Source organism: Vidua macroura, chromosome 17 (genome assembly GCF_024509145.1).
Source record: "Vidua macroura isolate BioBank_ID:100142 chromosome 17, ASM2450914v1, whole genome shotgun sequence".
Classification (NCBI taxonomy): domain Eukaryota; kingdom Metazoa; phylum Chordata; class Aves; order Passeriformes; family Viduidae; genus Vidua; species Vidua macroura.
In genome coordinates, this window is record NC_071587.1 from 878,906 (window position 1) to 891,742 (window position 12,837).

A 12,837-nucleotide genomic window follows, 5' to 3' on the forward strand; every position below is an offset into this window, starting at 1 on the left:
AGTTCTAAAATTCTTTTCTATGTAACTGCAAGACTTGATGATTTCTATTTTTATTTTTTAAGGTTTAATAAGAATGAGCAATGCTGCAGCTGTCATGATGTCCCAGGGTGGAAATGTGCCCTCCTCTATGGTGGCAAGTGGTGCTAGTGCTGAGCTGCAGCCACGAACACCTCGGCCTTCCTCACAGCCAGGTGGTAAAATTTAGTCATAATACTGATCTGAAAAAATTCTTAAACTTTGATTCTTCAGCACACAGGCTTGAGTGTGTACTCATGAGAGTACTCCAGAATTGTTCTGGAGCATTTTCCCTGGGTGCTACTGGGAAGCTACTCTTTCTGTGAAAACGTCCCTTTCCCTTTAATCTGTTAAATTTTTTTCAAATAATTTGGGTGCCTAATAAGTCACCAGATTGCTTGGTATTTTGTTCAAATGTGTTGAGCAATGGCAATTGTATTTTTGCACTTGAACTGCCATGACTGAGCTTTACATTTAGGTGAAAGTAAGAGAAGGATTAGTTCAATGAGGCAGGAATGTTTCTGGTGCTCTTTTTTCCCTTCTTTTCAGGAAGGGTAGATAGACTAGTAAGTTAAGGATTGGAGGTCTGGTGGGTGTGAATGTTTGGGAGTTATTCTTCACAGGTTCCCCATGGAAGTGGTCATGGCACCAAGCCTGACAGAGTTTATGGAGTGTCTGAATGATGCTCTTTGTCCTGCGGTTTAATTTTAGGTGATCCTGCCAGGAGCAGGGATTTGGACTCAATGGTCCTTCCAGCTGAGATACTATGTGATTCTGCAGTTCTGAGTGTGTAGAAGGCTCACATCAGTCTGTGGCATTGTGGGGCTGTTGTGCTTTAGTTTAGAGGATATAGATTGATAAGACACAGCTTCTCTGGAATATGAATTTTCATGCAGAGTAAGAAAATGCAAGCAAGCAATTTAGCCTTTGTTGTTTTGGGATGGGTTTTGTCTACAGTCAGGGTTTCTTAAAAATTATTTTTCTTTGCTATTTTATTAGATGCAATAGACCCACTCTTATCTGGGCTAAATATGCAGCAACAAAATCATCCATCTGGATCTTTAGCTCCTCAGCTCCATACAATGCAGTCAGTTCCTGTAAACAGGCAGATGAACTCAGCCAACTTTCAGCAGCTACAGCAGCAGCAGCAGTTGCAGAATCGGCCTCCCCAGCCACATCAGCAGCCACAGCAGGGTATTCGACCTTCATTCACTTCACCAGCACAGGTTCCAGTTCCCCCTGGCTGGAACCAACTTCCTTCTGGAGCACTTCAGCCTCCTCCAACCCAGGGAGCACTGGGTACATTGACAGTAAACCAGGGCTGGAAAAAGGCCCCATTGCCTGGACAAATGCAGCAGCAGCTTCAAGCAAGACCATCTCTAGCAACAGTACAAACTCCTACTCATCCTCCACCTCCATATCCTTTTGGAAGCCAGCAAGCTTCCCAGGCTCACTCAAACTTTTCCCAGATGAGCAATCCTGGCCAGTTTACTGCTCCTCAAATGAAAAGCCTTCAGGGCGGGCCCTCACGGGTTCCTACACCACTACAACAACCCCACCTGACCAACAAATCTCCTGCTTCTTCTCCCTCCTCCTTCCAGCAGGGCTCTCCTGCCTCATCTCCCACCGTTAACCAGACACAGCAGCAGCTGGGACCAAGGCCTCCCCAGAGCAGCACTCTTCCCCAGGGATTCCAGCAGCCTGTCAGTTCTCCTAGTCGTAATCCTATGGTGCAACAGGGGAATGTACCCCCCAACTTCATGGTGATGCAGCAGCAAAACCAAGGTCCACAAGGTTTACACCCTGGTTTAGGAGGTAAGAAGTACTGAGACCTTCTTTTATTTTAAAAGGAAAAGAAACATAAAGTGTCTAGAACTAATATTGCTGTTAGTTCTGAAAAGATCCTTTATGAGACAGAATCAACAAATAGGTGGAGTATGAGGTGGGTATTGATCACATCACTTGGTTTCTACTCTGTCTCTGTCCTGCAGTATCACAGAGATGCCCAAAGGGTCAGGGAGGAGTTACTATGTGCATTGCACTTATTACTGCCAGTCATCCTGTTGACAGCTCTTCTGTTGTCTTTAAGCAAGCTTAGGATGTTCAGAGACGGTGTGGGGATTTTGTTTAAGTTTGGGGTTGCTCTTTTTGTGGGGAAAGGGGAGTATTTTTTGAGAGTGTAATGAAAACACTTTTTTTCTCTCTTCAGCTTCCTCTGTCACCATTTACATTTTCTGTTACAGAAGTGAGGCATTGTTTTGCATCTTCCTTTCTAAGCTGTGGATGTTTCTTCTTCACCCTGTCATTGTCACCAGTTTCTTCCTCTATAAAGAGGAAAGAGCTAATGTTGATGCTGTTGTACTCTCTATCCTAAAATTAAGATGTTAAGGGATGTTTTAATTTCTCATTTGGCTGTGTTGTCTTTAGTTTTCTCTTTGGATCAATGCACTCAATTCTTTTCCTTACTAATCCTGGAGTTCTTGTCTAACAATGAAAGCATTTCTTCTGTCAGTCCCAGGATCTCTTTTGTGTCCTTGGTGGATTTTTTTCCCCTTGAGCCCTTTGTATTTCCATGTAGATTTATCATGCTTCTCTTTGCTCACTCATTTGTTCATCTTCCTCTTGGATGGCTGTTCTCAGGTCCCATGCACCAGTTCTTGCTTAAGCCATTTCTATATGTATTTATGGCCAATATTCTTTGTCCACCTACACACACATAAGTACATTCTAGTGTCTTGCATTCTCATGTTGTACATCCAAAATCTGTCCAAACATTGTAAGGAATTCCTGTTTCTTGGTCTACTGATCTGGACAAGCTTCTTGTTTTCACTGTTTGTACCATGGGTCTCGTTTGAATTCAAATGAATTTTCTGTGTTTCAAGGTTCTCTTGGGATCTGTCAGTGTACACTTGGTGTATCTTATTTGTCTCCATTTGGAAGCAGTTACTCATTATTATAGTCACATTTTGCTACAGTCTTGCCTCACCAGACATATGTCCCCATCAGAAATCTTAGCCATAACCTTTAGCCAGTATAGTCTCAATGTTCTGCTTCCTAACTAAACCTACTACAAACAAACCTCATTTTTTTTGAGTTTAAAGTCACACCAGAAATAAACTGTCAAAATATGTTATTTGGTCTTATTTTAGACCTTATTGCTAAATCACCAATCCTGCTGTGAGCTGTATCCTCAGGTGATTTTAAAAGACAGGATTCCTTGGTTTCAGCAAAGCTGTGTTGCTCCCACTGCTGAGATTTTTGCCTGACTTCTATGCATGCTCATTCTTTGCTGCAATTTATATGTTAATTTGTCATTATAGATCTTTCCATTTTTGAGCCACCTTACATTTAAAGGTTTGGTGTAAATGAATGCATCCAAACACTTTGTATTTCACACAGCCAATTTAGCAAATCAGAGTTTATATCAGATTTGGAATAGGCCAAGCTAACACTTGATTTTTTTTCTCAGTTCAAGCATTTATATGTACAAAACATCCCTAAAAGTTTAGTGGAACCAAAGCTGGTTCCAGTGATGTGGTGTTTCAATAAGTCTGTTTCTGTATTTGCAGATATATTTGGTGTTTGGCCTATGGATTTGATTACCTTGAAATATTAATTACAACCTAGGACCAGATAATTAGCACAAGCAGTAGAATTAGGTGTGCAAGAAAGCTGTAACTGCAGAAGGAATTGAAGTCACATTCTGGCACTGGGTCAGGAAAATAAAGGGGGTGGTGGGCAGGGTTGCTTCAAAGTCTGAGGCATTGTGTGGACAGTGAGTAAAAAAGAAGTGGGTTCTCTTAAATCCATCCACGCTGCTGCTCACACTGGCAGGTAGAGGGGAGGTTTTTCTCTCTGTCCCAGGGCAGCAGTGGTGTTTGGATGTGCCAGAGTGTGGGTGTTGTGCCACATAAGAGCCTCAAAGAATTCCTTGCTCTTGCAGCAAGAATAGCAAAGTTACTTGAATGAGCAGCAGGTCTGGATGTACTGAACTGTGGGGTTCCTCAGCCCACTCTGGGATGAAAAGACCATTTGAGTGTGTGCACACAGCAGCACTGATAAGGAGTGTGTGCCTGGTGTGTCAGAGCTGGTGAGAGGAGCACATCACTAAGAAGAATACCAGTTATTTCTGTTTGTGTACATTGAATAAGTTAAAGGTGTGCTAAGAGATGCAGTAGAGTAGAAAGCAACAAGCCATATATTACTTTAATTTCTAGTTTCTGTAAGGTCAAATGTGGACTTTCAACCTTCTCTGGGTAGTAAGTTTTGTGTTTAAATTATAGTTTGAAATTAATCACAGTAATTTTTAGACAGAATTGTTGCACAGGTAAGAACTATAAATGTCTTCAGTGGATTTTGTATATTGGCAAAAAACTATTTCTGCCTAAACCTGTCATATGATAGTACAGACTCAAAGGTATTCTCCAATTATAGATTTTGTCTATTTTTTCCTTCCCATTTTCCATACTAACTAATCAGAAAATTCTCATGTTCAGGAATGCCCAAGCGGCTCCCCCCAGGGTTCTCTGCAGGCCAGGCTAACCAGAACTTCCTGCAAGGCCAGGTGCCCTCCACAGCTCCAGGAACACCAGGGAACAGCGGAGCACCACAGCTGCCAACCAGCCAGAACGTGCAGCACACAGGTCTGACTGCAGGGGGACGTTCCTCAGCTTTTTCCATTTTCCATTTGTAGCACATGATGCCTTTTCCTGTGTCACAGGGTCCCAAACCATTGAACTCCTGCCATTAATAGGGAGCTGCTGGCTGGGGCTGCAGCAGCACTCTGTGTGTAGTACTGGATAGGGAAAAGAAAAGCATAAGGCTGCTCATGTTTCTCAACAACTATTATTGATGAGGACTGTGGGTCTGGGCTTCAGAAGCAGCTGTTGAGAAATTGAGTGGAAGGTAGCACTGAAATTTGGAGGCAAGGAGTAATAAAGATACAACACAAAAGGGATTTCTTGTCCAGAAAAAAAAAAAGGGTAATTATCTTAGAAGCAGAAGAGCAAAATAGTCATGTTCTGCTTTGAAAAGATTATTTATTGCTTCCTTCAAAAACCTCAGAAGTCTTCTTAAAGTGTGAAAATGAAATCTTTAAATCACAAATGTCTCCCTCCATTTTACAACTCAATTATTAGTCTTTTGGCTGGATTATGGATACCCTGATGATGTAATTTCATCAGTACTCCGTGTGCATTTATTCTTTAGCCCATTATAAAGTATCCTGAGGGTTTGAAGCTCATTTCGGTTATGAATTACTCTGCTGAGTTAGGTGACATTATGGAAGATTTTCAAACTTGGGTGCAGATAACAACTGAAATTAAGTTTCTGTCCTGTCTTCTGCAGTGGGATACAGGGGAATTAACAGTCCGAGTGTTTATTTTGAGATGTATGATGTTCTGTTTTGATAACTAACATGTATCTATAGCATCAAACTTTGCATCCCAGGACTGCAAATATATGCGCTATGCCACTTTATTGAAAAAGGGAGGAAAGCAATTTTGGAGTACTCGACATTTAAAGGTGTGAAAACTCTTGCACCACTCCAATTAGTTTCTTACTGGTATTTTCTTTTTTATTTTCTTAAGGTGGCCAAGGATCTGGACCTCCTCAAACTCAGATGCAAGCAGCACATGGCCCACCAAATATGATGCAGACCAATCTAATGGGACTTCATGGAAATATGAACAACCAGCAGGCTGGTGCTAGTGGGGTGCCACAAGTTAACATGGGCAACATGCAGGGACAGCCTCAGCAAGGACCACAGTCCCAGCTTATGGGGATGCATCAGCAAATTGTGTCCTCTCAAGGACAGATGGTGAACATTCAGACTCAGGGATCGCTGAACCCTCAAAACCAGATGATACTTTCTCGAACTCAGCTCATGCCGCAAGGCCAAATGATGGTGACACCCCAAAACCAAAATCTTGGTCCCTCTCCCCAGAGGATGACCCCACCCAAACAGATGATTCCCCAGCAGGGACAGCAGATGATGTCCACACACAATCAGATGATGGGACCTCAGGGCCAGGTCTTGCTACAGCAAAACTCAGTGATGGAGCAGATGATGACCACTCAGATGCAAGGAAATAAGCAGCCTTTTAATACTCAAAACCAGTCCAATGTTATGACGGGGCCAGCTCAACTGATGAGAGGACCAACCCCAAACATGCAAGGAAACATGGTGCAGTTCACTGGGCAGATGATGGCACAGCAGGGCCCTGTGAATGGGAATCCTTCTCAGGTGATGGGAATTCAAGGGCAAGTTTTAAGACCCACTGGACCTGGTCCTCACATCTCTCAGCAACTTGGGGATACTGCGACCACAACAAACAACGATGGGAACTTGACACAGATGTTACCTGAGGTTCCTGTGCAGCAGCCAAACATGGTGCCTTCTCATATGCAAGGAATGCAAGGAAACAACAATGCTTCAGGGAGTCATTTCTCTGGCCATGGGCTGCCTTTCAGTACAGGGTTTAGTGGAACTCCCAATGGGAATCAGGTTTCCTGTGGACAGAACCCTGTGTTTCCTGTCAATAAAGATGTGACGCTCACAAGTCCGCTCTTGGTTAACCTACTCCAGAGCGATATCTCAGCAGGGCACTTTGGTGTGAACAACAAACAGAGTAACCAGAATGCCAACAAGCCAAAGAAGAAGAAGCCTCCAAGGAAGAAGAAAAATAATCAACAGCTAGAACAAACAACGTAGGTTTAAAATTACAGTGTTTTTTATAAGGGGCATGAAGAAACTCCCACAGGCATCTTGTCAATATTTTATCAGCAAGTAATGGGTCAGAAAGGACTTGTATTTTATTCATGTTGTAGCAGTTTCTCTCAAGAGACGGTCATTGGAATGTTTGTTCAAGATTAAAAATAACATGCAAATATCCAAAATCAGTTATAAACCCAATTCTAGGAGCACTGTTCCTTACCTTTACTGGGTGAAGGAAGTTGAGCATGTGGCCCATGGTGCCACAGCCCTTGGAAGAGGAGGCCGCCTTTTTTAAGCAGTCTGACAGCCACGATCAAAGGGTGGGAAGTATGTTCAGAAGAACTAGAAGCCTCTATAAAACATGTGCAGGACAGATTTTGAGGGGTTGTTTCCTGAATCATGTGCATATCCTGACACATTTCTGCCTGGAATTGAGCTGGACTTCTCTCTTAGTTGAAGCTGCAGCTAGAATTTAAAGGGAAGAATATGGTACTTTCTGGGTATGAGATTAACAAATCCAAGCAATGCTGGTCTTCCTGACCTAGCAGAGATTAGGAAGGAAAAAAAACCCGTACAGCTCTTGAGAGGGAGGAGGCCAATGGAAAAGTTTGAAAGATCATGAATGAATGTCTTTTTAGTGAAAATACAAGATTGCAGAATCTCTTCCTTCTTTGGCCAGAGTGTTCTTTCTTGGCCAGCTGTCCTGTAAGCATTTGCCATTGACAGTTCATTATCACCCAGCACAGGGTGGTAGCTGCTGCTGCTGTGCCATTATTCAGCTCAAATGGTGAAGGCAGATATGCTTTATTTAATTATCCTGATGCTGCAGATGAGCCCATGGGGCATTAACAGGAATCCACCTGATGGTACTTGGGGGGATTGTTTTCAATCAGGGAAAAATGAAAAAAAAATTGCACAGAAAATTGTAACACAGAAATATTCAAATATCAAAATTAAATTCTTAGAACCAAACAAAAAGATGGCAATAGCACGTGAAGCTCCTGGTGTGGCTCTGGTTCCACCAATCTGTCCCCTTTGAATAATCATGTTTTTAACCTGAAGTTTATGCTGCCTTTCCTGGAGGCACATGTTCAGTTCAGTGCAAAGAGAAGCTGGCATGAAGTACTAAGAAAATGTTCAGTATTTTAACTTTTCCCTTTGTTATTCAGTGTGTAGCCCCAGCCTGCATTTTCTGCAGTGTCAAGATTCCTTCATGAAGATGGAATTAATAATCTCATGGACATTTTAATTGTGGACTGAAAAACTCACATCATCTATAGCAAGTGATCTTTTGTGACAATCATTAATTGGCTTAACTAGTACAAAAATAAAATGCAGAAATGCTGTATGGTAAAGCAAAGCATGCTAATTTAATAGGCCTTGGAAAAAAGCTTTTCAAGCCTCTCCTGTATAGCTGTATACAGTGATGGTATGGCTTGTCAGGTCCTCACTGCTGCTGAGTGATCTCAAATTACAGCTGGAGGAGGACACAATCTGTCGCCATATGTGGAAACCTAGGAAAAGTAACTTGGCCAGCACCAAGTGTGTGGCCAGTCTGCAGCTTTGGAGTGACTTAGAAACCTAACACAGACACCACTTCCTCCAATCCAAACAGATTCCAATAAAACAATGGTAACCACTGCTGTAGCAAGTGCCTTGCTGTGGAAGTGACAGAGCATTCAGAGGGAGCAGATGAGCTGGCAGCACTTTCTGAAAAAAAAAATCCATTAATAATTAAAGAAAACTCTTCTTATGATTTTGTTTTCATTGGTCTTACTGATGAGCACCCAGCCTCAGTGTGGCCTGGGAATATCAATAAATGTGTCTATAAAGCTCTTCCTCTGAGCTTGCAAAGCCTCACAAGACTATTTGCTTATTAAAAAGTTTTCACAATAGAAGAAGTCTCAATTACAGCTTTTCTAATGAGCTATGACAGCTCAATTCCAGCTCCTAAAAAAGGTTTTGAATCAGATTTTGGTGTAATTAACAAAGGAACCAGAATGTTGTTCTGATACGGATGAGCATTTTGGTTGTACATGAACTAAATCAATACTTGATCCTTGCAGAAGTACTAAGAAGGGAGCTGTTCTTACAAAAGTTCCTGAGTTTATTTTCCAGCAAAAAGAGGGAGAGTGCAGTGAAAGCTGGCTGTAACACCTTCCTGCCTCACTCTCTCTCAGCTTCCCTCACATCTTTGAGCAAGCTCAGTACTTTCCTGCCTTGGAATTGGCAGGAATGAAATCCAATTTGGATCACTTTTGCATCAGAATCAAATAGGATGCTTTTCATCTCAGCTTCCTCTCTGTCATTCTTCCTCAGAAATTTTAGAATTGAGAGCAGCAAACCTTGTGTGGAAATGCAGCTAATTTGATAAAGACACTAAAAAGAAATAATTTCTGAGAAATAATAACATAGTAACAAAAGTACAATTAGGAATATGGATTGCAATCGTGTTGGAATGTAAATCGGATAAGTGAGCTATTGAAAGAGTTTATTCAGCTGAGTCTAAAATAGTTTCAAGGATTTTCTTAATTGAGCAACTTTGCATTGGAATGAAACCCAGGACATTTTGGTTGTTTAAAAGTGTTTGCATCTGTGTGCTGAACCTGGAGACTGTGGGTAATGGGATGTAAACTGAGGAACAAGATGCTAGATGCAATGGGATTGTGGATAAAACAGGTTGGTTAATTCTATTAAATCCATACACAAACAAGCAGTTGTTTCGCGTTCCCCTGTGCACCGACCGTGAGCATCCTGTGCACTGGTAGAACAGAAATAAGCCGCTGTGGGAGGTCATTGCCAGTGCTGCCATTCAGGCTGCAGTGTCCAGGGCAGGTGGTGACAGCACTGCAGGACAAAGAGGCTTTTCCCTGCCAGACTCAGCGAGTTTCAGTGCAGCTCTGGGGGTGCCAGTCCCCTGGCAGTGCACAGAAATGCCCTCACTCAGTGCAGGGGAGGAGCCTCTCTACCCCCAGAGCTGCTGCTCCTGGGCAGGGCTGGAGCTGCCACATCTGTCATTTTAGGTTTGCTCTCCTTATGACCCAGCTGCCACCTTCTTTGGTTTGGTTGGTTTGGGTTTTCCTGGAGCTCTTTCTGCTCTGATGAGGGATTTGTATCTGAAGGTTGTACTTCAGAGTGCAGCTGCTAGAGCAGAGCTACTGCTGATGACAATCCAGACTGTACCAGGTGTGCAGTTATTCGTATATATTTTTTCACAGCTAGAGCAATAGAAAAGAAGAATAAATATGGAATATTTTGTTCCTCACACAAGCATCTTGCTATCATATTCTGGTTATTTTTCACGAGTGGTTGTTGCTAAACATGCCCGGTGAATTTCAGCCTCATTTGAGATTCATTGATGTTGAAATTTTCCAGCAATGACAGAAGCAGACTTTCTTACCATAGCTGCTCTTTGCTGGCAAACCAAGCTCGGGTCTGTTCTGCCAGCTTTGCACAGATCCATCTGGCAGGAAGTGTTTGCTAAGGATCCACTGTGCATCAGTTTTGTTTTCTGGGTTAAACTTTTCTGTGCAGTGATGCTGTGTATCACCTTCGAGCTGAACTTTAATTGTAGCATTTTTAATTTTCCACCATTGTAAATAAATAGCAAAATTGACAAATTTGAAATTGCATTGACAATTTTAGGTATTATTTCAGTTTACGTGGCTGGCGCCTGTACCAAAGCTGCAGCTCTTCTGGGTGATTTTGCTGCCAGAATTTTTGTTCACTTGTGGCTGTTAATATAATGCTCTGGGCATATCTCTGCATTTTGCCAGTTTTCATCAAATTTATTGGTGGAGGCATGTAAGCCTACACTCCCTGCATCACAAAAATTGGTGATGTGCTGGATAAGACACAGCATTGCACTCCAGGTGCTTTCCTTGGCAGTACATGCCCTCAGCAGCAGTGTCTGGAACAGTTCTGTTTGCCCTATTTTCACCTTCTCTCTTGGTATATGTTCTCTGCAGTTTTGACCCACAAAAATTCAGGGATTTCCAGTCACATGCTTTTTTTGGAATATTGATTAGGTAGCTGATAGAACATTAGGACAGGCCGGGGTGTCTCCATGCATGTCTACAGCTTAATGTCAGCTGCACAAGATGCCAGAAACTGTTATTCTCAAGTAAACTGAAATAGGATCTATCTCCCCACCATTATGGATTTCAGATTTGTATTTTGCTGAAAGTGTTACTTCTGTCCATGGCATTTCTGCATGATTCTGCCTCTCTTTATTGGCAGTGTACTTTTTTTGATGTCTTTAATTTTAGCTTAGAGCTTTTCCTACACAGAACTTCCTATAACCTTCATATATTCATGAAGGAGATAAGCAGTTTAGTTCTTCTGCTCTTCATTCCTCTTTATTTTACATCCTCTGGCCATATATATTGTTCACTATAGAAACTTGGGGTTTTTCTAAGTCTGCAAAAGCTGTCTTGATTTAGTCCAAGTATTGGGCATTGAGTCTGGACAATTTTAAATTGTTCTAGAGAGTCTCCTGGAGCATCAGATCCCTCAGGAGAAGGACTTGGGGGGTGCTGATGGATGAGAAACTGAATGTGACCCAGCATTGTGCACTCACAGCCCAGAACCCAGCTGAGTCCTGTGTGGGCAGCAGGGCTGGGGGGATTCTGCCCTTACGCCCCACTCAGGTGAAACCCACCTGCAGAGCTGCCTCCAGCCCTGGGGCACAAGAAGGACACTCCTTTGGAGAGAGTCCAGAGGAGACCACAGAGATGCTCCAAGGACTGGAGCCCCTCTGCTCTGGAGCCAGGCTGTGAGAGCTGGGGGTGCTCACCTGGAGAAGAGGAGGCTCCAGGGAGAGCTCAGAGCCCCTTCCAGAGCCTGAAGGGGGTCCAGGAGAGCTGGAGAGGGACTGTGGACAAGGGATGGAGGGACAGGACCCAGGGAATGGCTTCCCAGTGCCCGTGGGCAGGGTCAGATGAGATATTGGGAATTACGAATTGTTCCCTGTGAGGGTGGGGAGGCCCTGGCACAGGTTGCCCAGAGTAGCTGTGGCTGCTCCATCCCTGGCAGTGTCCAAGGCCAGGTTAGACACTGGGGCTTGGAGCCACCTGGGCTAGTGGAAGGGGGTGGAATGAGATGGGCCTTAAGGTCCCTTCCAGCCCAGACCAGCGTGTGATCACTTACAGAGCCCCAGTACCACACAGGTCTGTCTCTGGAGGGTGACTGCAATGCCTGACATGTCAGTGCATTTGTGCTGTGATGTTATCAAAGGTTACCCTGAGTGAGTCACTTCTGGGTGTAATACTGAAAGAAAAGGTGCTACCATTAAAATAAATGAAAAATGCATCTACCCATGGCACTTGCTTATCCATTCAGATGTCATAGGAAAGCCTGTTTAGTTTAGTTGATGTATATGAGGCTCTATCATTTGAAATATCCATTGGCATTCTCTTAGTTCTAAAGCTCAGATTCACAGCAGAAGTGAATGCTTAAGATCAACAGAGCACCAGGCAACTTGTGTCCTTTTCAGTAGTACCTAAGGCAGTGACTGTACACAGACCTGGTGTGCGTGTTCCAGTCTGGCAAGTTACGTCAGAGGCATTTCAGTGGGTTGTTCCAGATCTGTGGAGAGTGCTGGGAATTAATTACTTGAGTACTTAGTTATAGAAGCAGAAATCAAACAATGATGTAGGGGCTGGCTCTTAATTGCGGTTCTTTTTCTTTCAGTTCTTCAGAGTCACGTCCAGCTGGCCTGGAGGAGAGTGATCAGTCATCAATGTCTGGAGACCAAGGAATGAGTTTAGAGAAGTCAGGCCCTAAACTCTCCGATTTTGCAAGTAGGCCACCAGGTAATAGAATTTTTCTGTGATTATCTGAATGTAATAACTACAGGAGAGTTTTAACGATCTTTGCAACAGTTCCATTTTATTTATGCTATCACACATTCAATTTCAAACCTTTTTCCTTCTAGTAAGTAAATAGTACCGTTGTTTAAGTGTTTTCTTTGGGTTAGCTCAAAATGAAGAGGTGGCCCCATTCTCATTTATCATCCTGCAGGTATCATACTGAGTATTGCAGCGTTATTCAGCAGTAACATAACTGATAAAAAATGCTATATTTCTACCTGTAGCACAGACTGATGT

At 43.0% G+C, this 12,837-nt stretch overlaps 1 protein-coding gene across 5 annotated transcripts in view; it reads left to right on the forward strand.

Annotated features, from left to right (window-relative positions):
* The window catches only part of NCOA6 (nuclear receptor coactivator 6), a 43,802-nt gene that overhangs the window by 17,424 nt on the left and 13,541 nt on the right, over positions 1-12,837 (forward strand). For all 5 annotated transcript variants that reach the window (XR_008439785.1, XM_053993360.1, XM_053993362.1 and 2 more), the window contains exons 7-11: positions 63-191; positions 1,015-1,830; positions 4,512-4,658; positions 5,604-6,723; positions 12,422-12,543. Coding sequence is in view for 4 of the 5 variants with exons in the window: in XM_053993360.1 (XP_053849335.1) it covers positions 63-191; positions 1,015-1,830; positions 4,512-4,658; positions 5,604-6,723; positions 12,422-12,543 (2,334 nt within the window). In the remaining variant the exon portion in view is untranslated. The remainder of the gene's footprint in view (positions 1-62; positions 192-1,014; positions 1,831-4,511; positions 4,659-5,603; positions 6,724-12,421; positions 12,544-12,837) is intronic.